Source organism: Ranitomeya imitator, chromosome 6 (genome assembly GCF_032444005.1).
Source record: "Ranitomeya imitator isolate aRanImi1 chromosome 6, aRanImi1.pri, whole genome shotgun sequence".
NCBI classification, from domain to species: Eukaryota; Metazoa; Chordata; class Amphibia; order Anura; family Dendrobatidae; genus Ranitomeya; species Ranitomeya imitator.
This window is the reverse complement of record NC_091287.1, coordinates 194,228,306-194,251,690: the sequence shown is the minus strand read 5'-3', so window position 1 is coordinate 194,251,690 and position 23,385 is coordinate 194,228,306. Positions and strand designations below refer to the sequence as shown.

Genomic DNA, 23,385 nt, shown 5'->3' with positions numbered 1-23,385 from the left:
CTAAGTCCTATATCTTTATTTATAGCTTGTAAACTGAAGTCTAGAAGAATTTTAACAAAAGAGAATATTCTGCAGCTAATGGAGAACCTCACAGAAGCTCCAGAAGACGCCACGGCAATCATCCGCCCCACATCGCTAGTCCGTAAGTGTATATTTTTATATACATGCACAGTCTCTGTACAATCAATGATACACGGGCTTCTACAATGAGAACCTGAACCCCACACATATCTGACACATGTATAATCTTTCCTGCAGCTAAGCGCAGCGACATGCGGCGGTCTCACACATATCTGACACATGAATAATCTTTCCTGCAGCTAAACGCAAAGTCATGAGAAAAACACCTCCAGCACCTCTACAGCCGCTACAGCTCTCCAAGAATGGCGCAGTACCAGTGTGGACGGCAATACAGTCGGCTAATGGAGCTGTTAGAACATCGCCGCTATCATCGATCTGTGTGGAAACCCTGCACCGTTGGACCATCGTGAAATACTCCATTCAAGTACTGGACAGCCATCGACCAGCCGTGTGAATGACCCCGCGCTACTATATCCAGAAGTGGTAGAGGCACCCCGAAAACATAAGCGAAAAACAAAGCATATTACAGAGCCACCAACCACATCCAGCGCCGTGGGTGCCACAGCCACGATGACTCGTGAAGAGCTTGATCGCGAGATTGATCAGCTCGCTGATGGTAAGCAATCATCCGTAGAACTGCTCATTATATGTATGGCCCACACTATGCAACCGTCAGCGACATGTCTAACTGTACATGCTAATACCTCTGGGGCCGCCCCCTCAGGAGCCGCTAATTTGGGCGGCCCATCTCATGTCTGTGTATCTAACTCTGTTAATGTTAAGAAACGGTCAAAGAGGTCTTTACCAGCGGATGTTAAGGTTTGTAAAGAGCTTAAGGTGTGTAAAAAGCCACGGATTCAGGCGGCATCTACAAATCTGCTGTATGAATCCATCGGCTGGGGCCCCGCTGAAATGCATGTGTTTCAGGAACAGTTCAGCCGTTACTTATGCTACAAACTCTGGGCCCCCAAAATAATGTTTTTTTGTGATACTTTTGAAAAATTATTATCAACACAAATCCCAACACATGCTAATAAGGCCGAACTATACGCACTCCGGAGCCTGCAACTGGCTGGCAAGATAACAACTACAGCGACCCCATTATGACTGAATATGGTCAGCTGCGGCCTGCATAAACCACCTAAACTAACACTACCCAGGTATAATAGGGCTAGAGTTATAAAAAGGACTCTAAAATTGTTGGTCAGCGCTAGACGAGCGCTATGCGCTAGGAGGCGTCGTGGTGGCATGTGTCCTGCAATGCCTCTACAGACACCCCAGCAGTCGTCACAAGAGTCAGAACAGCATTCCCATAGCCGAGACAACTCTGCAGATGCCGCACATGCATCTACACAAAATTCACAAGCCTCAGACGCTGTCGCTGCTGTTAATGTGCAGCGCCCCGATCATACAGTATTTTTGCAACACATCCATCATCCTGAAAGGGCCCTCCGCAATTTCAACAACCATATAGATACAGATCATTTTAGATTTGTAAATTTGGAGCGTGTACGATCATTTGAAGAGGGCGTGAATATTGTTCATGAAGGCATTCAGGCATTACTGGATAGAATCATCAGGGACATTGAACCTGGCGACTTTGTACAGTTAAGGTTTGATGCTGGCGATACTTTAGACCCTATTTTCACTACAAAACAAACCCGTGAAGATTTTAATTCTGAATCTTTTTTAAATGCTGTTGCCAGCGCACTTCAAAGTAACAATGAATGCATATCATCCAATTCGCTAAAGCTAGTCGTCACCATCATTAAAAACCGACGCGGTGGCGTAAAACAAAAAAGGCGCTTGAAATCTATAGCGAGCAGTCAGATCATTAAACAAAAGAGGCAATGGCTGTATGATTTTAACAATTACATGACAAATCTGTGTTTGGCTGCTAGTGTGTGCGCCCTGATGAACGACACGGATGTCGCTGATGCTGTTTTACTGAGCCGCTCTAAAAACATACACACTGCACTGGGCATCCCTGATGGGCAATTAGTGAGTTTTAGCGACATCCCGGCATTTGAAAAATATTTTGGGGTCACCATTAAAGTACTGTACTATAGTCAGGGTGATTGGCGTTACTTCCAGAGCGACAATACAGCTAATGGTAAAACAGTATTCATATTGTTCCATGAGAATCACTACTACGGTATCAAAAATATGAAGGGTTTTATCGGGCTGATTACTTTTGTGAGCTCTGCAAAAACAATCACTCCTGCCAGTATTTTTGTAAAACCTGTCAGAGAGAGAATTGTGAAGAAAGCAGTGACGAGCAGCAGTCCAAGGTGTCCTGTTTGCAGAGCTTATTGCCGCTCGAGCGAGTGCTTATGTCGGGGTCGTCACGACAATACCCTTCATCCACCAGTCATTCCAAATCAGATTAAAAGCAGTGGTACCGGAGTGAAGAATGAGTCAGACAAAAGCTGGTTCAAACTCAGAGTCTGCTTATGCTTCCACACGTAGTGGTAACCTCACAGCAACTACTGAACTTTATTTCCTAAAACACAATATTACATGATCTATTGGGGGAAGGTGTGCAGAGGGCGGGGATAGGCGGGGGTTAAGCAATGTATCTAGTATTCAATCCTTCTGGTTGGTCTGACGTCATCTGATGAATCTTTCTTTGTCCGCATCTTGTTAAGTTTCGAATTCCAGAGAAATGATACTTGTCCTTCTGGAATGTGTAACTTGTTCCTTCAGCCGAATGAAAGTGGGGCAAAGGTGAATACTGGCAGCCATCTTAAATACAGTTAAATTTGCATTAGCAAGCGAAGGGGAAAAACTTATTGTTTCACAGCATAAGAATATATAAAAGTACAAAAGTGTATAAAGACGTATATTTTTACCTTGACAATCCCCCCTAAACACTAAGTTTTTCCCTAAAAAGAAAGATCCTTTGAGACTGTCCATATGATGGGGAAAGGGGAGGTGGATTTCTTCATCCAGACACCTCAGAAGCTCTCCCCTTGTGAGAGGCCTCCAGGCAGCTGAACCCTTCACTAGCTTCACATGGAGTTCTCCCGCTGTCCCTAAACTAACTCTCTTTGCATCATCTGAGAGTAAAGGGGTTTTGTCTATCTTCTTGAGGGGGACATACTTGGGGATCTCCCCTGGATCACTGCCATTGTACTCTGGTGGGTCTACTTCTTGGTTGAGGAAGGTGCCAGTCGGGAGTTGCCTCAGTGATAACCTTTTTATACAGAGGAATAACACAACAGAGGATTATCGATCCAACTACAAGAAGAGCAATCACTACTAGACAAGCTTGTTGAAGAATCCTTTGAGCCCACCCAACCAACCGGAAAAGAAAGATGTGTCTACTCCAGCATTTTAATTCTGCTGCTAACCCATTTATCTTTTTAAGGGCTATCATGGTCTTTCCATTTACCCCAGAGTTCTGAGGGATATAGGTACAACATTCCTCTCCCACCATCCCACAGACTCCTCCTTTCTCAGCTAAGATCATATCAAGGGCTAGTCAGTTTTGGAGGGTCATTCTAGTATTAGGGCCTAACTCCTCAACTATACCCTGGAAAGCATCACAGATAAATTGACAAACATTTGTTCACTGTGATATATGTAATTGATCCAATCAACATTTTATTAATCTGCACCTGTGGGATTATAGAAGCAAAGCTAGCATAGATCTAGTTCTGGGCTTTAAATTGGTCAGGCACCCCCCTTGGCACTCCAATGCCATCGACATATACCAATGGATCTTCTTCATAACTCATATGGAGCTGATCGAGACTTCTCCTCTTTCTGGTATATTCATCAGATGTCTCTGGATCCCAAGGTAAAATCTTGAACTGCATAGCTAGTTTAACAAGGGTGCATTGACCTGTCCAGGCATTAGGCAACCTAGGACGGAGCTTACCATCTCCACATAACCAATACATATACTGTGTATGATTAGCTAGCAAGTCAGTATCTAGGGAACTGTTCTCTTTGCAGAAACCTGTCTCGAAGACCCCTACTGGTGTACCTGTAGTGTCGTGGGAATTATAGCAGGTATAATTATCAGCTAATACGGTTATCCCTCCTGGGACCTTTTAGTTTGGGTTCTTCATGAATTAGTGGGACATAATCTGAGCAATCAGTGGGCTTTAGACCCTTCAACAGATTCATAACACAGGCAGTGGTATTGTCATCAGGAAAAAAAACAATGCATGTGTGTATAGATGTGTATTCGCTGCAGCACAAGCAATACATCCTACAGAGATATTCTGGAATCGTACATTGTATCTTACCCATAAATTTGTCCTTGGGGCTGTTTGTGTTTCTATGGAGAAGACTTCTTGCCAACTGAGACCTGGAATGGGGATTACTTCGTTAACTATATTTTGCAAACGTTCACCTGGGCCTGTTTTAGCTGTACTGGTAACTGGGGCCTTGGTTGGTCTGAAGCTAATATCCTGGAGCTGTATATGGCCTAAATTCCCATAGTGTCCACCATTAAACACATTATGAAAATATCTTCCCAGCACAATTGTTATCTCTGGTAACACATATATAATACTGGATAATTCCCTCTACCACCCACTGAGTCTCGGGGCACATCGCAGAAATCAAATCACCAGATATTTACCGGGGCCGTTAGATTTACCCAGAGAATAGTGGCACCGGAATTCTTATTTACAATAGGGGCCGGGGAAGTAGGGATGAGGATGACCCCTGGCCCTAGGACCAAAAACAACAACAACATTTTTCTTTAATCACTGCTGCGACTAGGCGCTGGTCCGGTCTCTTTTACAGTGTGAAGCGTGGATCCAGGTGCTCTTTCCTTCAAGTTTTACTGACATAGCTTTTCACGACCATAAGACCACCAGACTTCAAATTGTGACCAATATCGGTTTCTGCTGAATCTGGAACGAAAGAAGAAACTAAAACATGGGTGTTAGCAACATTTTTACTAAGCTGAATAACATATTGAACAGCACGGTCAGTTTCTTCTGACAACTACTGAGACTGAAAATTTACAACTGAGAACCTAGCACCAAACAATATCTCATATGGGGACAGGCCATGTTTTGAAATAGGGGTAGTACGAATATGTAAGAGCCCTGGCCATGGAGCCGTAGTCTCCTGCATCATTTTGGTCAATTGTCCCTTCAGTGTGCCGTTCAGCCTCTTAACTTTCCTACTGGATTGTGGAGAGTATGGAGGGCTACAGTGGATCCAAGCATTGTCAGAACCTCCTGATACACATGAGAAGAAAAGTCCGGGCCTTGGTCACTTTCATCGACTTCTGGAACACCATATCTGCATATAACTTCCATCACCAGTTTCTTTGCTGTGGTCTTTGTAGTCACGTTGGTAACGGGGAATGCTTCTGGCCAAGGGGAGAGCTTTTGGCCAATTAGAGAACATATCAACAAACACCAGACAATATTCATACCTTCCAGACTTCGGCAACGTGATGAGGTCCACCTGGAGCTTTTGGAAAGGATAGTCGGGCTTAGCAAGGTGCTTCGGGGGTACACGTTGAAGTTGACCAGGATTGCAGGTCTGACAGATACCTCGATGTGTGGGCCCATGCGCCCACGTGACAATAGCAGGGTACATCCGCTTAGGGAGACACACAAGTTGGTCCTTTTTCCAGAGACCATTGTCCATACATGCTCCATCAGCCTTCCACTGCTTCCTTTGGAGACATTCTCTGTATCGTCATTAAGCGGTCTTGCGGGGTCCCGACAGAAAACCTCAGTCTGTCGTAGATCATCAGGTTCCTGTAGAGTCAGTGTTTCTTGTAACTGTTTACGCTGAGAGCGTGTGGTCACCATAGCTGGTATGGGCGGTTCAACAGGCAGGAGAGCAGTGGCTTTTGCTTGCATATCCGCAAAGGTGTTACCAACAGTCTGTGGACTGTTCCATAGTACCGTGCTCCTTAACTTTGATAATGGCCACTTGAGTAGGTAATTTGATTGAGTCCATGAGGGTTTTAATAGCTTCAACATTCTTCACTGAGTCCCGGCAGTAGTAACAAATCCTCGATTGGCTCATAGGGCTCCGAAATCATGAGCAATACCAAATGCATACTGTGAGTCCGTGTATATATTAGCCCGCCTGTCTTTGGCCAGAACACATGCAGTAGACAGATCCCGAAATTTTGCTTCTTGTCCTGACAGTGAGGGAGGGAGTGCAGCTCCGTGCACTACAGTGTCTTCCATAGTAACAGGTATCTGGTGTGAAATCTGCCAAAATCATCACCATATCTTGAACAGTCATTCAGGGCCTTGTAGAGAGGTAGCATTATGCGGGATGCGTCCGGTATCCACTGACAACAATAAGTACATAGTCCAAGGAAACGGAGTTCAGTCTCATCTTTTGTAGCTGACGGCTATTTTCCTTTCTTCTGTGAGGTGTCTGGCACCCTGAAGGAGACAGTTACCCAAAAATATCACTTGACCAAGGCAGAACCGAAGTTTCTAGGCCGAAACCCGACAGTTCAGATCTGCCAGATACTTGTGAAAACTAACAGTGGCAACAATGGCTCCCTGCTCTGTCTGTGCACACAACAACAAAAAATTACCCACATACTGAAGTAACGTGACATAAGGATATTCTAACTGCCAGGGTTAGAGACACTATCCCCCCTATTTTTTTTTTTTTTTATAACACATCTCATTATGCTCATCTACATAGGGGTTATATAATATAAATACCATCTGACCATCATCTTGGCTCACCAACTCTCTAGGTCTGCTCAGGTGCACTTATACATCCATCATATTGTCTTTGTCTGTATAATGGGAAAGGTTTGTTCTCAGGGTCAGCCAATTATTTTAGCGTAGCTAGCTAGTCAGAGGGCTTCCAGGGATAATACTCCTGTATCTGTCTTACACTACCTGATGTGGTTGGTTCTCTGGTGGTGGGGGTGACTAGATGACCGGTTGGGGGTGACATGACATGCTGGTCTACAGCTCCTTCCCAAAAGGATTACTGTCAGCCTACTCCCAAAATTAATGTCCCCACTACCCACTATCCTGTGTCAGCTTCTTATGTCACTACATGTGATCTTATCTGGACAGGAATCAGTGTAATTCATTTAGATTGGGTTGCAACACAGATTATACAAGTATTTCTCCAGTCTGGGTTTGTCTGACCGCAATATTTACAAATCCATCTGTCTTGTCTTGGTCTGAAAATTAACATGGCGAGAGAGATTTCCAGACACAGGGTTAAAATGAATATTGGAATATGAGACTAGATTTGTGTAAGGGAGGGGGAGCTGGAGCTGAAGTCTTCTGCTTCTTGGGCCACTGATAAGGAAGCGAGCTGCGAGCTGCGTGTCCTTGAAGCTGCGGTGGGGGGGAGGACTAGAGAGCGAGTAAAGATCGCTGCAGCTGCTGATACAGACTGGGTTAAGTTCTTCTGAAAACTTTGGCCCCCCTTTCTCTGGCCCGCAGCACAAAGAGGAGAAGTCAAAAAAACAATTCGCGCAGGGGTTCACCCCTCCCATCAGCTTCAAACACACAGATAAAAATTTACAGCATTCCTCAACACAAAAGAAGAAAAACAACAATAACGCAGCTACTTGAATCCCCCCTCCCATGGGGTGTTTTGGAAAACCACAGTAACGGAATACAGCAATTCTCAGACTCAATTAATTTCTACAAAACCTTCACACAATTCATATACCAAAACACCTTAGAAAAACCAATGATTGAGGTATTGTATAACCAAACACGGGCTCTGCATCCTTTCATCTTTCCTCTCCATCAACCTTTCTCCATTCCTCGTTCTTTAAACCTTGCGCAACTCGCAGATGAGCTTGCGCTTGTTCTAACAGTCCTTTATCTTTCAATATTCTTGACTGCCTTCTTGCCCTCCCGTGACTCTACTATTGTCTTGACTTCCACAGCATCCTCATCTAACTCGTGGGGCACGGACTTCTGCTTCAAGAGATGCAACATGACTCACAGAATACTATGCCCTGCTGCAGCCCAGGATCACTGACAGCGGTAACAACACAGGTTTACCATCAAAAAAACAACACGGAGCCTCGCGTTCGACGTGTTATGAATAAAGAGCCTCGCGCTCGATATCCTGTCCCTAACCCCTGAACACCCGTGATTAACAGTCTACCCTGTCACGATATTCTAACCAGTCGGGAGGCGGTCTCCTAGTGAGAGCCCTCCACAAAAAAACAGGTGGTCCCCTCTCGGGACGTCTTAATTACCTAGTTGGTACAATATCACAGAGGCTGCGTCTCCTGTCCCTTCTCTCAGCCGCCCCCAATCCACAAACTTCCTCAATCTTTCACTCTATCACTACTAGGCAACAGTCACGGGTAGGGTGGTTGAATGGAGTACAATGACCGGTGGAGGAGGTGTGGTGTACACGAGGACGCGCAGAGTGCGACGTCTCTCAGTTGCTGGTTCGAAGCGTGGCACGGGATCGCGCTCGGTCTCACCACTCGACCGGTCACTCCCCAGACCCAAGGAGACCACAGACTAACCAATAATGGCTGAAACAGTAGCAAGTGTGACACATACATAGTATGCGATCTCCACTTACCGTGTTTAGAGGGTGATCAGTCCTCGAGGTCAGCCACTACGGGTGTCGTCCACGGACGTTCAGGCATGGGTCCAGGGGGTCTCGGATCGCGGGCCACGCCCCACGTTGGGCGCCAAATTGTCGGGGTCGTCACGACAATACCCTTCATCCACCAGTCATTCCAAATCAGATTAAAAGCAGTGGTACCGGAGTGAAGAATGAGTCAGACAAAAGCTGGTTCAAACTCAGAGTCTGCTTATGCTTCCACACGTAGTGGTAACCTCACAGCAACTACTGAACTTTATTTCCTAAAACACAATATTACATGATCTATTGGGGGAAGTGTCATGATCCCAATGGCAAGGGATCACAAAAGGACAAGCACAAAAACAAAACAAGCTCTAGGGTGATGGAACCTGAGCTGACCGCGATCCTGAACCTAAACACACAACTAGCAGTAGCCAGGGAACGTGCCTACGATGATTCCTAGACGTCTCGCACCAGCCGAAGGATTAACTTCCCCTATCAGAAGAAACACAGACCTCACTTGCCTCCAGAGAAACACCCCACAGAAATAGCAGCCCCCCACATGTAATAACGGTGAAATGAGAGGAAAGCACATACGTAGTTATGAAAACAGAATCAGCAAAAATGAGGCCCGCTAAAGCTAGATAGCAGAGGATACAAAAGTGAACTGCGCGGTCAGCGAAAAACCCTTCAAAAAACCATCCTGAAATTACTTGAACTCATGTGCCAACTCATGGAACATGAGGAGTAATTTCAGCCCACTAGAGCAACCAGCAGCAAGGAATCACATATCTGCAAGCTGGACTAAGACAAAAATTAAGCAAAACGTGGAACAGGAAAATCAAAACTTAGCTTGTCCTGAAGATTACAGACGCAGGTAGCAGAGGTAAAAAGACACACTGATTACATTGATAGCCGGCGAGGAAATGACAAGAAAGCCAGGTTAAATAGGAAACTCCCATAACCTGATGGAACAGGTGGACACCAGAGACCGCAGAGAACAAAAGTCACCCAGTACCATCAGTAACCACCAGAGGGAGCCCAAAAACAGAACTCACAACAGGGAAGGTGTGCAGAGGGCGGGGATAGGCGGGGGTTAAGCAATGTATCTAGTATTCAATCCTTCTGGTTGGTCTGACGTCATCTGATGAATCTTTCTTTGTCCGCATCTTGTTAAGTTTCGAATTCCAGAGAAATGATACTTGTCCTTCTGGAATGTGTAACTTGTTCCTTCAGCCGAATGAAAGTGGGGCAAAGGTGAATACTGGCAGCCATCTTAAATACAGTTAAATTTGCATTAGCAAGCGAAGGGGAAAAACTTATTGTTTCACAGCATAAGAATATATAAAAGTACAAAAGTGTATAAAGACGTATATTTTTACCTTGACACTTAGATTATCACAAACAATTGGGTGTAGGCAACCCAGCATTCTGCAGACTTAAAACATTTTGTGATAAATGCATCCGTTTTGTTCCCAGAAATAGCGAAACAGAGCATAAATGTAATGGTTTGCGCTGTCCTGTATGTCGCAGACGTATAAATAAATTTGATGCCCATCTTTGTTACATGCGGAAGTATGTAGCACAGGATGAGTCAGATTGTTATATATTTTATGATTTTGAATGTATGCAGGAGACAGGCACGCACATCCTGAATTACATTTATGCTACAAGGCTGTATGGCCACCCCTCCTGGGAGTTTGAGGGTGATACCTGTACACATGACTTTGTACAGTTCTTTACAAGCGGTAAATTTTCAGATCATACATTTATTGCCCACAATGGTGGAAGATACGACGCATACTTTATTGTTAAGGAACTGATTTCTGAAAAACTACAAGTACAGTTGATAACCCAAGGTGGCCGTCTCTTGTGTGTGATGCTACCCGATTTGTCTATAAGGTTCATAGACTCTCTAAATTTTATCCCCATGAAACTCAGTAAATTACCACAAGCCATGGGCTTTTCAGGCGGCAAAGGACATTTTCCACACTTTTTCAATACCAGAGAAAACCAAAACTATGTAGGTCCCATACCTGATGTAAAATATTATGGGGTGGAGTACATGTCACCTGGTGAGAAGGTAGAGTTCCTGGAGTGGTATGAGACACAGGTAAATACAACTTTTGACTTCAAGGCCAAACTAAAATCTTATTGCAAACAATAAGATTGACTGATGTGGGAGCATGAGTGGAATGAAATGGTTGAAAATGATTCTAACCTTCAAGCATTTCTCCACCAGATGGAATTCCCCGTTCCTTTAGACCCCCGTGATGCGCTTTATGGCGGCCGAACTAACGCCATTAAGCTCTATCACCATCTGGAAGAAGGGGAGACTTTACATTACTATGATTTCACCAGTCTGTACCCCTTTGTAAACAAAACTAAAACATACCCTGTAGGCCATCCAGACATCATCTATGACAATTTTGGATTCATTAAAAAATACTTTGGCATTGCTAAAGTCAAGGTCTACCCGCCGAGAGATTTATTTTTTCCAGTTCTGTCGGTAAAACTCAACAAAAAATTAATGTTTCCCCTTTGCTACACATGCGCTGCAAATTCCCAGACAGATATTTGTGCCCATAGTGATGACGAACGTGCGCTGACAGGCACCTGGTGCACTATAGAGCTCGAGATGGCTATAGAAAAAGGGTATTGGATCGCGCACATCTATGAAATATGGCATTTTCCTAAAACCACTGATGATCTGTTTGCTCCCTACATTAAATTACATCTTAGGGATAAGCAGGAAGCCTCTGGTTATCCTAGCTGGTGCACTGATGACGCCAAGAAACGACAGTACATTGACTCTTTTCTTGAAAAAGAAGGTGTCCAATTACGGCCTGAAAATATAGCTGTCAATCCTGCTAAGAGACAGATCTCCAAGCTTTTCTTAAATTCTTTATGGGGAAAGTTTGCTCAGAGATCTAATCTATCATGTACCAGCATTGTTAGGGATCCAGATGAGCTTTTTAAGTATTTGTTCATGCCTTACTATGACATTTTGATGTTACATTTCCTTGATGATGACACCGCAACCATTAACTGGAAATATGCAAAAGGCCACCACACACTCAACAAAAACACAAACATTTTTATAGCGTGTTTTACAACAGCGTATGCTCGGTTAGAGCTCTATTCGCTGCTGGACCGGCTGCAGGAGAGGTGCCTTTATCACGACACAGATTCAGTTATTTTTGTACAGAGAGATGGTGAGTGGCAGCCGCCTTTAGGCGATTACCTGGGGGAGCTGACCAGTGAAATACCCGATGGTACACACATCACAGAATTTGTATCCGCGGGCCCCAAAACTTACTGATACAACTCAACACCGGTAAAACTGTCTTAAAAGTTAAGGGGATAACACTAAATGTCGGTAACTCTCAATCTATTAATTTCAACAGTCTAAAAGATCTAGTTCTGGACTACCCGCGCAATTCTGCCGCAGAAACTCAGAAACATATTGTCGTACAGCAGGCGTCCATTGTGAGAAATAAAAAGTACTGGGATATTGAAACAAGGCCATTACGCAAACCGCAAAAGTGTGTTTATACAAAGCGGCGACTATTAGACGATTTCACAACATTACCTTTTGGGTATTAACCGCGTATTGTGATGGATACGCGTCTGCAACACCCATTCTAGCAGGCCCGTCTAATTCTGGAAAGAGCTATTTTGTAAAACAGCTGCTATATAATATTGAAGCTAATTTTTCTCAGAAACCTGATAATATTGTATGGTTTTATTTTCAGATCATACATTTATTGCCCACAATGGTGGAAGATACGACGCATACTTTATTGTTAAGGAACTGATTTCTGAAAAACTACAAGTACAGTTGATAACCCAAGGTGGCCGTCTCTTGTGTGTGACGCTACCCGATTTGTCTATAAGGTTCATAGACTCTCTAAATTTTATCCCCATGAAACTCAGTAAATTACCACAAACCATGGGCTTTTCAGGCGGCAAAGGACATTTTCCACACTTTTTCAATACCAGAGAAAACCAAAACTATGTAGGTCCCATACCTGATGTAAAATATTATGGGGTGGAGTACATGTCACCTGGTGAGAAGGTAGAGTTCCTGGAGTGGTATGAGACACAGGTAAATACAACTTTTGACTTCAAGGCCGAGCTAAAATCTTATTGCAAACAAGATGTTGAAATTTTGAGACACGCCTGCGAGATCTATAGAGAGCGTATTATGCAGATGACGCAGAAAAATGTTAAAAAATACTGTAGGCGTCAAAAGCAAAGGATTGTAGTGAGCAGATGTGTTGATCCTTTTCAGCTCATCACCCTGGCCTCGGTGTGTATGACAATGTATCGGTTTAAATTTCTTCCAAAAAAGACAATCGCCATTTTACCTGGTGATAATTATCACAAGGCAAAAAAGCGCTACTCGACACCCGCTATACAATAGCTCATGTATGTAGCCCACTCAGAGAACATCGACATGCAGCACGCTTTGAGAGGCGGTGAAAAGCAAGTCGGGAAATATTTTCTAGATGGTTATGCCTATGTTAGCGGCCAACACATAGCCTTTGAATTTCAGGGGTGTTTTTACCACGGATGTCCCGTGTGCTATAATGAAAATGACACGAATAAGGTCACAAGCACGTCCTACGGCCAGTTATATTACACCTTTTTAGCTAAAAAGCGTTACTTACAGTGCTGCAGGTACACAGTAAGACTGATGTGGGAACATGAGTGGAATGAAATGGTTGAAAATGATTCTAACCTTCAAGCATTTCTCCGCCAGATGGAATTCCCCGTTCCTTTAGACCCCCGTGATGCGCTTTATGGCGGCCGAACTAACGCCATTAAGCTCTATCACCATCTGGAAGAAGGGGAGACTTTACATTACTACGATTTCACCAGTCTGTACCCCTTTGTAAACAAAACTAAAACATACCCTGTAGGCCATCCAGACATCATCTATGACAATTTTGGATTCATTAAAAAATACTTTGGCATTGCTAAAGTCAAGGTCTACCCGCCGAGAGATTTATTTTTTCCAGTTCTGCCGGTAAAACTCAACAAAAAATTAATGTTTCCCCTTTGCTACACATGCGCTGCAAATTCCCAGACAGATATTTGTGCCCATAGTGATGACGAACGTGCGCTGACAGGCACCTGGTGCACTATAGAGCTCGAGATGGCTATAGAAAAAGGGTATTGGATCGCGCACATCTATGAAATATGGCATTTTCCTAAAACCACTGATGATCTGTTTGCTCCCTACATTAAATTACATCTTAGGGATAAGCAGGAAGCCTCTGGTTATCCTAGCTGGTGCACTGATGACGCCAAGAAACGACAGTACATTGACTCTTTTCTTGAAAAAGAAGGTGTCCAATTACGGCCTGAAAATATAGCTGTCAATCCTACTAAGAGACAGATCTCCAAGCTTTTCTTAAATTCTTTATGGGGAAAGTTTGCTCAGAGATCTAATCTATCATGTACCAGCATTGTTAGGGATCCAGATGAGCTTTTTAAGTATTTGTTCATGCCTTACTATGACATTTCGATGTTACATTTCCTTGATGATGACACCACAACCATTAACTGGAAATATGCAAAAGGCCACCACACACTCAACAAAAACACAAACATTTTTATAGCGTGTTTTACAACAGCGTATGCTCGGTTAGAGCTCTATTCGCTGCTGGACCGGCTGCAGGAGAGGTGCCTTTATCACGACACAGATTGTTATTTTTGTACAGAGAGATGGTGAGTGGCAGCCGCCTTTAGGCGATTACCTGGGGGAGCTGACCAGTGAAATACCCGATGGTACACATATCACAGAATTTGTATCCGCGGGCCCCAAAACTTACGGATACAAACTCAACACCGGTAAAACTGTCTTAAAAGTTAAGGGGATAACACTAAATGTCGGTAACTCTCAATCTATTAATTTCAACAGTCTAAAAGATCTAGTTCTGGACTACCCGCGCAATTCTGCCGCAGAAACTCAGAAACGTATTGTCGTACAGCAGGCGTCCATTGTGAGAAATAAAAAGTACTGAGATATTGAAACAAGGCCATTACGCAAAACACAAAAGTGTGTTTATACAAAGCGGCGACTATTAGACGATTTCACAACATTACCTTTTGGGTATTAACCGCGTATTGTATTAACCGCGTATTGTGATGGATACGCGTCTTCAACACCCATTCTAGCAGGCCCGTCTAATTCTGGAAAGAGCTATTTTGTAAAACAGCTTCTATATAATATTGAAGCTAATTTTTCTCAGAAACCTGATAGTATTGTATGGTTTTATCCGTGTTGGCAAAAACTATATGATGAAATCTCTCTCTCTTTTCCCCACGCCAGAATCGTGGAGGGTCTGCCGAATACATTCGTAGATGACGAATTATTCCCACCGGAGATGGTGAATTTGGCGATTGTTGATGATCTCATGGAGAGTGCTAGTGAAAATTGTGAGATAGAAAAAGCCTTTACCAAGTATGTGCACCACAGAAATCTCAGCATTTTCTACCTGGTGCAAAACATGTTTTGTCAGGGTAAGAAAAGCCGTACGATAAATTTAAACACAAAGTACATGGTGCTTTTTAATAACCCCGAGATAAATTACAAATTTTAACTCTGACACGTCAGATGTATCCCGGAAAAACACGTTTTTTCCTTGAAGCTTTTGAGGATGCCACACGGGAGCCTTACGGGTGTTTGCTTGTAGATTTGAGAGCTAATACCCCTGAGGATCTGCGCTTAAAGACCGGGTTGTTTCCACCAGCGTTGCCAGCTGTCTATGTTCAAAAGAACTCTTCTAAAAAGTGAATTTTACGTGGAATCAGACATTCTACGCTGTGTGCGTTGTGATGTAAAGATGTCTGAGAGACTCCGGCGTAACTGGGCTCTCTTAAAAACTCTGGTGAAAGCAACCCCCGCTGTCCAAAAGTCTATTTTGCGCAATGCAAGCAATGATTTAATTACAGCCATAGGCGAGATTGCTTTAAACATCTTAAAAGGCCGGATTCCTCTGAAAGAGTGCCAAATAGGCATATTAAAGAAGTGGCGTAAAGCTATAAGAGCCCTGAGCGACAGATCACAGCCCATAAAGAAAAAGAAGTGACTACTAAAGCAGGCCGGCGGGTTTATCGGCCCTCTTTTAGCTTTTGCAATTCCAATAATATCAAGCTTGCTTGCAGGAAAATAATGGAGCATACAGAGAAAGTGTATCTAGTGCCCAAACAGGAACTAGACAAACTAAGACCCAGTACTACAGATAACATACGCGACAGTGTTATTCGCCGCCTTGATGGTGAAATTAGCGACATTTTACAACGTCGTGACATTCCTGATGATGTGAAAATTAAAATGTATAGCTCCGTGCTACAACGCTACCTGGTACATACGAGGCACAGCTCAAAAGAAGTAACAGCTTTAAATCTCGTTAGCACTCCTGATCCTGGTCAGCAACAATTGCTAAATACCGGCTCTGATAAAAATCAAGAGATCGCTGAAATTGTCAGCCATATAAACCAAAGATATAAAAAGAATGCTGAATTTTTACTAAACAGGTTGCTGCAGAATAAAAATGTTACAGCCTGGAATAATAAAGCCGAATTTATTTTCAAAGGATCCGTAATACCCGGGTCTAACTTACTGGACTTGGTACGTAGTACAACGCAGAATCATGCTCTGACCGGCCGGAATTTTCCTCCGGGTTGGGATTCATTTATGCATGCTATGGCCGAGCTAAATATACCATCTACAGTTGTAGGTAATCCCACTACTAGGAAGCTTTCAGCTGAATTAAAAATTTCCACCAGCGAGACACACGCTGTATCTACTCCACAGAAGTTAACCCGGACGCTGCGTACAATTCAGTCTTTACATTCCTCGTCATTAGGTACCACACGCGGAACTCTGCTACCTAAAAAAAGGTCTCTACCGACGCTACAAACCATGTGGCTCACGATTTAAAGAATGTACTGGATAATGCTGTACTCTCCTTGTAACGCTATATTAATTATGTTGTAAGAAGTGTAATGATGTATGTTCATTGTACTATTTAATGTTTTTACTTTTTATATTCTGTAAGAATTTTTATATTATTGAAATGTCTTTGAGATGTATTTATTTTGCAACAATAAAATCTTTTTAAATTTTTACAATATCATGTCTTTGGTTTTTTATAATTGTATAAAACACACCGCTTCTTACTTGCGGGTGTTGTAATATGGCCACATACATAATGTGCCCATATAATGAGACTGGTGTTATAAACCACGTGTAAAAATGAGAATCCTAGGATATAATTATATAACTGGTCCATCTAATAGGGGATTATCAAAATCTAATATAAAACAAATACATGAGGATAATATCAAACTGTATCAAACAATATAATAATAATAATAATAATAATCTTTATTTATATAGCGCCAACATATTCCGCAGCCCTTTACAGTTTAACAGTTTCAAACACAACAGTCATAGGTAACAATGTTAACAATACAGTAATAAAGCAAAATAAGACAAAATAAGACGACCCTGCTTGTGAGAGCTTACAATCTACACTGAGGTGGGGGAGATACAAAGTACAGGTGTGTATTTACAATGATGTATTTACAATGATGGTCCAGCCATCGTCATGGAGTGGGGGGTAGATGGAGATACTGAATGGGCTACACACACACACACATTAAATGAGTTTGATTAGGGAACGTGATAGGCCGCTCTGAACAAATGAGTTTTGAGCGAGAGCCTAAAACTATGCAAGTTGTGGATGGTCCTAATATCTTGGGGTAGAGCATTCCAGAGGATTGGCGCAGCACGGGAGAAGTCTTGTAGTCGGGAGTGGGAGGTACGGATTAGTGCAGAGGTTAGTCGAAAGTCGTTTACAGAGCGCAGTGGTCGGCTAGGCCGATAGACAGAAATGAGGGAGGAGATGTAAGGGGGTGCCGCACTGTGGAGAGCTTTGTGGGTGAGAACAAGTACTTTGAATTGTATCCTATAATGAATGGGCAGCCAGTGTAACGACTGGTGAAGAGCGGACACGTCCGAGTAACGATTAGCCAGATGGACAACCCTGGCTGCCGCATTAAGGATAGACTGGAGAGGAGAAAGTCGCGTGAGGGGGAGGCCAATTAATAGAGCGTTACAGTAGTCCAGACAGGAGTGGATTAGGGCTACAGTGAGAGTTTTTGTTGTCTCCATGGTGAGAAAAGGGCGGATTCTAGAGATGTTCTTTAGGTGTAAGCGGCACGAGCGGGCAAGAGATTGTATGTGGGAGGTGAAGGAGAGATCAGAGTCAAACATAACACCCAGACAGCGTGCCTGCTGCCGGGGTGTTATTATGGTGCCACCCACGGAGAGGGAAATGTCAGATTTAGGGAGGTTAGTAGAAGGCGGGAGCAGAAGAAGTTCAGTTTTGGAGAGGTTGAGTTTCAGATAGAGAGCGGACATGATGTCAGAGACTGCGGACAGACAGTCAGTGGCGTTCTGTAGTACAGCAGGAGTAAGGTCAGGGGATGACGTGTATAGTTGTGTGTCATCAGCGTAAAGATGGTACTGAAAGCCAAATCTGCTGATGGTCTGTCCAATTGGGGCCGTGTAGAGGGAGAAGAGAAGGGGGCCAAGGACTGAGCCCTGAGGTACCCCGACAGCGAGAGGAAGAGGAGATGAAGTGGAGCCAGAGAACAGAACACTAAAGGAGCGGTCAGAAACATAGGAGGAGAACCAGGAGAGAGCAGTGTCCTTAATGCCTAGTGACTGGAGCCTAGAGAGTAAGAGAGGGTGGTCAACAGTGTCGAAAGCTGCAGAAAGATCGAGAAGAATGAGCAGAGAGTGGTCACCATTACGTTTTGCTGTCAGAAGGTCATTGGTCACCTTGATGAGTGCAGTTTCTGTCGAATGTAGGGGGCGGAAACCGGACTGTGAAGGGTCTAGGAGGGAATGAGTAGAGAGGTAACGGGTAAGGCGGGAGTAGACTAGGCGCTCCAGGATTTTTGAGATGAAGGGGAGATTGGAGACCGGTCTGAAGTTGTTTGTGCAGGATGGGTCAAGGGTGGTTTTTTTTAGTAATGGAGTAATGATAGTGTTTGAAGGAGGAGGGAAAAATGCCAGAGGAAAGGGAGAGATTAAAAATTGTAGTTAGGTGAGTTGTGACGGCTGGAGAGAGAGACTGGAGGAGGTGTGAGGGAATGGGGTCGGTGGTGCATGTAGTCGGGCGAGAAGAGGAGAGGAGCCTGGAGACTTCTTCTTCTGTGATGGGATCGAATGTGGAGAGTGAGCCAGGGGAGATGCAGGGAGGAATGGGAGTCATTGAACTTGGTGTCTGGGAGCGGATTTCCTGACGAATATTGTCTATTTTCTCTATAAAGTGGGAGGCCAGGTCATCAGCACAAATGTCTGTGATATGGTCTTGTGCTTTTGGCCTGAGGAGGGAGTGAAAGGTGTTAAAAAGTTTCTTGGGGTTGTTGGATAGTGAGGAGATCAGGGTGGTGTAGTAGGACTGTTTGGCGAGGTGAAGGGCAGAGTTATAGGTCCTTAACATAAATTTGAAGTGTATGAAGTCTTCTGGTGTGTGAGTTTTCCTCCATAAGCGTTCAGCACACCTAGAGCTGATCAAACTATATCAAAAGGGGAAGTCAGCCAGACTCAGGGACAGCTGGCTGACAGGAGGCGGGGCGGGGTTACACACTTTGATACACTTTGTTAGGGGCGGGGCACCTGTCAGATTGAGTTTGACGAAACCACCCGATGCTACACTACTTATATAGATAGTTAAATGTACTGTGACTATTTGGCCTTCATATGGCTATATGTCTTTAGCACTATTTTGCACTTTACTAATAATATATATGGTTCCTATGCATATCTGTTGTCCTTATACATTTGTGTAAATTTATATTAATGGTAGCCTTTTTTGGCAAGCTTTTGCACTCCATCTGCTTAGCATTATGAGAATAGCAGGTCTATTCTGTGTATATTTATCACTGCCTTGTATCCGTCTCTTTGTTTTTAATTGAGATTTATCTGGTCTAGTATAGTTGTTGTGGTCATATTTATTCATATTTATTTTATTATTTTTTTCCAATAAAATATTACATTTTATTTTCTTTGTATGCCTTCATTTTTCCCTGTTATTTCATGGGAATTGTGTATTTAGTTCCTGCAAGATGCAGTCATTAAAGCTATGGACTGGCCCGCCCATTCCCCAGACCTGAATCTGATTGAGCACATCTGAGACATCATGTCTCTCTCTATCCATCAATGTCACATTGCACCACAGACTGTCCATGAGTTGGCAGATGCTTTAGTCCAGGTGTGGGAGGAGATCTCTCAGGAGACCATCCGCTGCAGGGAGGTCATACAGGCACGTGGAGGCCACACACAATACTGAGCATCTTTTCCTTGTCATGAGGCATTTCCACTGAAGTTGGATCAGACTGTAATTTGATATCTCACTTTGATTTTGAGTGTCATTCCAAATCCAGACCTCCATGGGATATTCATTTTGATTTATATTGACAATTATGTTTTATTGTTATGAACACATTCCACTATGAATAAAACTTTGCAACTGGAATGTTTTATTCAGAGTTATCTAGAATGTGGTATCTTAGTGTTTCCTTTATTTTTTTGAGCAGTGTATAATACAGCTCCCCTCCACCTCCATCATTGTCCTCATCACCATCTCCATCATTGCCTTTTCACCCACCACCCCTATCATTGCCCATTTCACCACCTCCATCATTGCTTTCTCCCCCACAACCCCCATCAATGCCCATTCCACCACTTCAATCATTGCCTCCTCCCCCACCACCACCATTGTCCTTTCCACCACTACCATTATTGTCTTTTCCATCACAACCATCATTGCTTTTACCCCCACCACCCCCATCATTGCCCATTTCAACACCTCCCTCATTGCCTTCCCCACCACCCCCATCATTGTATTTTCCACCACAACCATGATTGCCTTCTCCCCCACCACCCCATCATTGCCCATTACAACACCTCCATCATTGCCTCCCCGCCATCACTCCCAACATCCTTTCCACCACACCATCACTGCTCTCTCCATCCATTTCATTGCATATCTCCAATACACACATCTCCAACACACACACAGCACCGCAAACACACACACACGTACGCAGATACACAGCACCACCCACCTCTCCTCCGCACATTCCCAGCAGCCGCAGCACATCCCGGAAGCATTTTCATCGCCGGCAGCATTCTGTCTGAGTGATGACATCATCCAGCTGCGCTGTCTGACAGGAAGCTCCGGGCAGGAAGCAGGATACCATCAGATTCCTGCAGCTCCGATCCACTCCCTGCCCACCGATTGCCCTCAGGGTTAGCCGCCCTGCATGGGACCACCTCTGGGGTCCCGATGCAGCCGAATCGGCTTTACACTTGGGCAGTGTTAGCTTCAGCCTGCGGCTAAAACTGCTTTCTATTACAGTGAAATGAATATTCACCCCTCTCCACGCGCATGGGGGCGTAGGGAAGCATGAAGCCTTAACTTGTCACAAAAGCTGGTAGGTCATCCAGGGAGCACAATGTCACTGAGACACCCTCTCTCTGTGCTGTTAAAGCAAAAGGAAAACCCCATCTGTAGGAAACTCTGAGGTCTTTCAGGATGGATAAGCCACCTTTTTTGCAAGGTAATATGAGATAAGTCCAGAAACAAATGAATAGTAGTATCCTGGTACAAAATTATCATTTAGGGACCTGGCTTTTGACATAATTCTTTCTTTGGTTTCAAAATCATGCAGGCAACAGATAATGTCATGTGGGTATGGTGTAGTTTTGATAATTCACTGCTTTATCAACAGGAGATTACTACTAGAGGATTTGTAAACCTGCTGTTATGTAGTCCTTCATATTCATGTGCTCTGCATAAGCCCACCACAACATTGATAGGTAGCTTTCTGCCTATGCACAGTGTACACAGAAAGCTGTTAGAGGTGTGGGCATGGTTTATAGATAACTCAGCATTCCGAGAACTGTTAAATTTGCTGGAAATAAAAGTTTTCAATCAAAACTGCAGCAACAAGCAAAGTAATACACTGCTTGAATCATGGTTTCTGTCCCAGATGGGATAGCAAAAACCAGCTGAGAGATCTCTATAATCCCTTCACTCCCCTACACCTCAAGCCTGTTTTCACTTCCTGACCAGGCCAAATTTTACAATTCTGACCAGTGTCAGTTTCTGAGGTAAAATCTCTGGAACGCTTCAACGGATCCCACTGATTATGAGATTTTTTTTGTGATATATTGTACTTCATGATCACGGTGAAATTTGTTCGACTTGAGTTTGTAAAAAAAAAAATCTGCAATTTGGCAAATTTTTAACATTTTGCAATTTTCAAACATTTAAATTTATGCCCTACAATCAGATAGTTATGTCACACAAAATAGTTAATAAATAACATTTTCCACACACTTTACATCAGCACAATTTTTGAAACAATTTTTTTTTGCTAGGAAGTTAGAAGGGTTAAAAGTTGACCAGCAATTTCAAATTTTTCCAACTAAATTTACAAAACCATTTTTTTATTGACTACCTCTCATTTGAAGAGACTATGAGGGGTATATATGACAGAAAATACCCAAAAGTGACACTATTCTAAAAACGGCACCCCCTCAAGGTACTCCAAACCACATTCAGTTTATTAACCCTTCAAGGGCTTCTTATTAATTTAGTAATGTGGAAGGAAATGATGAACATTTAACTTTTTCACAAAAATCTTACTTTAGACACAAATTTCTTTATTTTCACAATGGAAACAGAAAAAAATGGACCCCAAAATTTGCTGTACAATTTATCCTGATAGAAAAACAATCCGCTGATGCATGTCATAATATATAATGTGTGCAAATTGTAAAGCGCTGCGGAATATGTTAGCGCTATATAAAAATAAAGATTATTATTATTTTTATATCTCCAAAAGGCCATATGCCAATTTAATAGACCCATATAAATTACTCTGGACACTCCAGAAAACCATAAATCCTACACAGAAACAAAGGAGTACAAGTCCAAACAAAAATTAGTAAAATAAATATTTTATTAATGAATACATAATGGTAATAATTAGTGTTGAGCATTCCGATACTGCAAGTATCGGGTATCGGTCGATATTTGCTGTATTGGAATTCCGATACCGAGTTCTGATATTTTTGTGATATCGGAAATTGGAATTGGAAGTTCCTATAAGTTCCCAGTCATCTTCGGCGTGTGCGGTGCGTATGGTTCCCAGGGTCTGGAGGAGAGGAAACTCTCCTTCAGGCCCTGGGATCCATATTAATGTAAAAAATAAAGAATAAAAATAAAAAATATGGATGTACTCACCCCTCCGACGAACCCTAACTGTCACCGCTGCAAGCGTCTGCCTCCGTTCCTTAGAATGCAGAGAGTGAAAGACCTTCGATGACGTCGCGGTCAGGTGAGGCAGAGTGCTCGGTCAGAAGGCTAAAGAATACATTTAAAAAAACTGACCATCACATCCAAACATAGACCAAGTGTGAACAGGTGCTGAACCTAGAGTCACCAACTCGTATATAGTCAAGTAAATAAGGCAGCACACTGTAGCGCTAAAACATGCAAACATGAAACACGAAAATTGAACTGCATTAGTGCACTAGAAATATGAAAAATGAGAGCGTTTAGCGCATACAAATGCCCAATTTTATGTGTACCTGGTAGCAACTTTACGGCATCTCTCTTATACCAGTTTTTTGAAATGTATTCTTTAGCCTTCTGACCGATCACTCCACCTCCT

At 43.2% G+C, this 23,385-nt stretch overlaps 1 protein-coding gene across 1 annotated transcript in view; it reads left to right on the top strand.

The window, feature by feature from the left end:
• Nucleotides 1-651: 651 nt before the first annotated feature.
• LOC138643339 (uncharacterized) overlaps nucleotides 652-23,385 on the top strand; it is a 63,033-nt gene continuing 40,299 nt past the window's right edge. Inside the window, exons 1-2 of the mRNA XM_069732262.1 lie at nucleotides 652-697; nucleotides 806-962. Of these exons, the coding sequence (XP_069588363.1) occupies nucleotides 652-697; nucleotides 806-962 (203 nt within the window). The remainder of the gene's footprint in view (nucleotides 698-805; nucleotides 963-23,385) is intronic.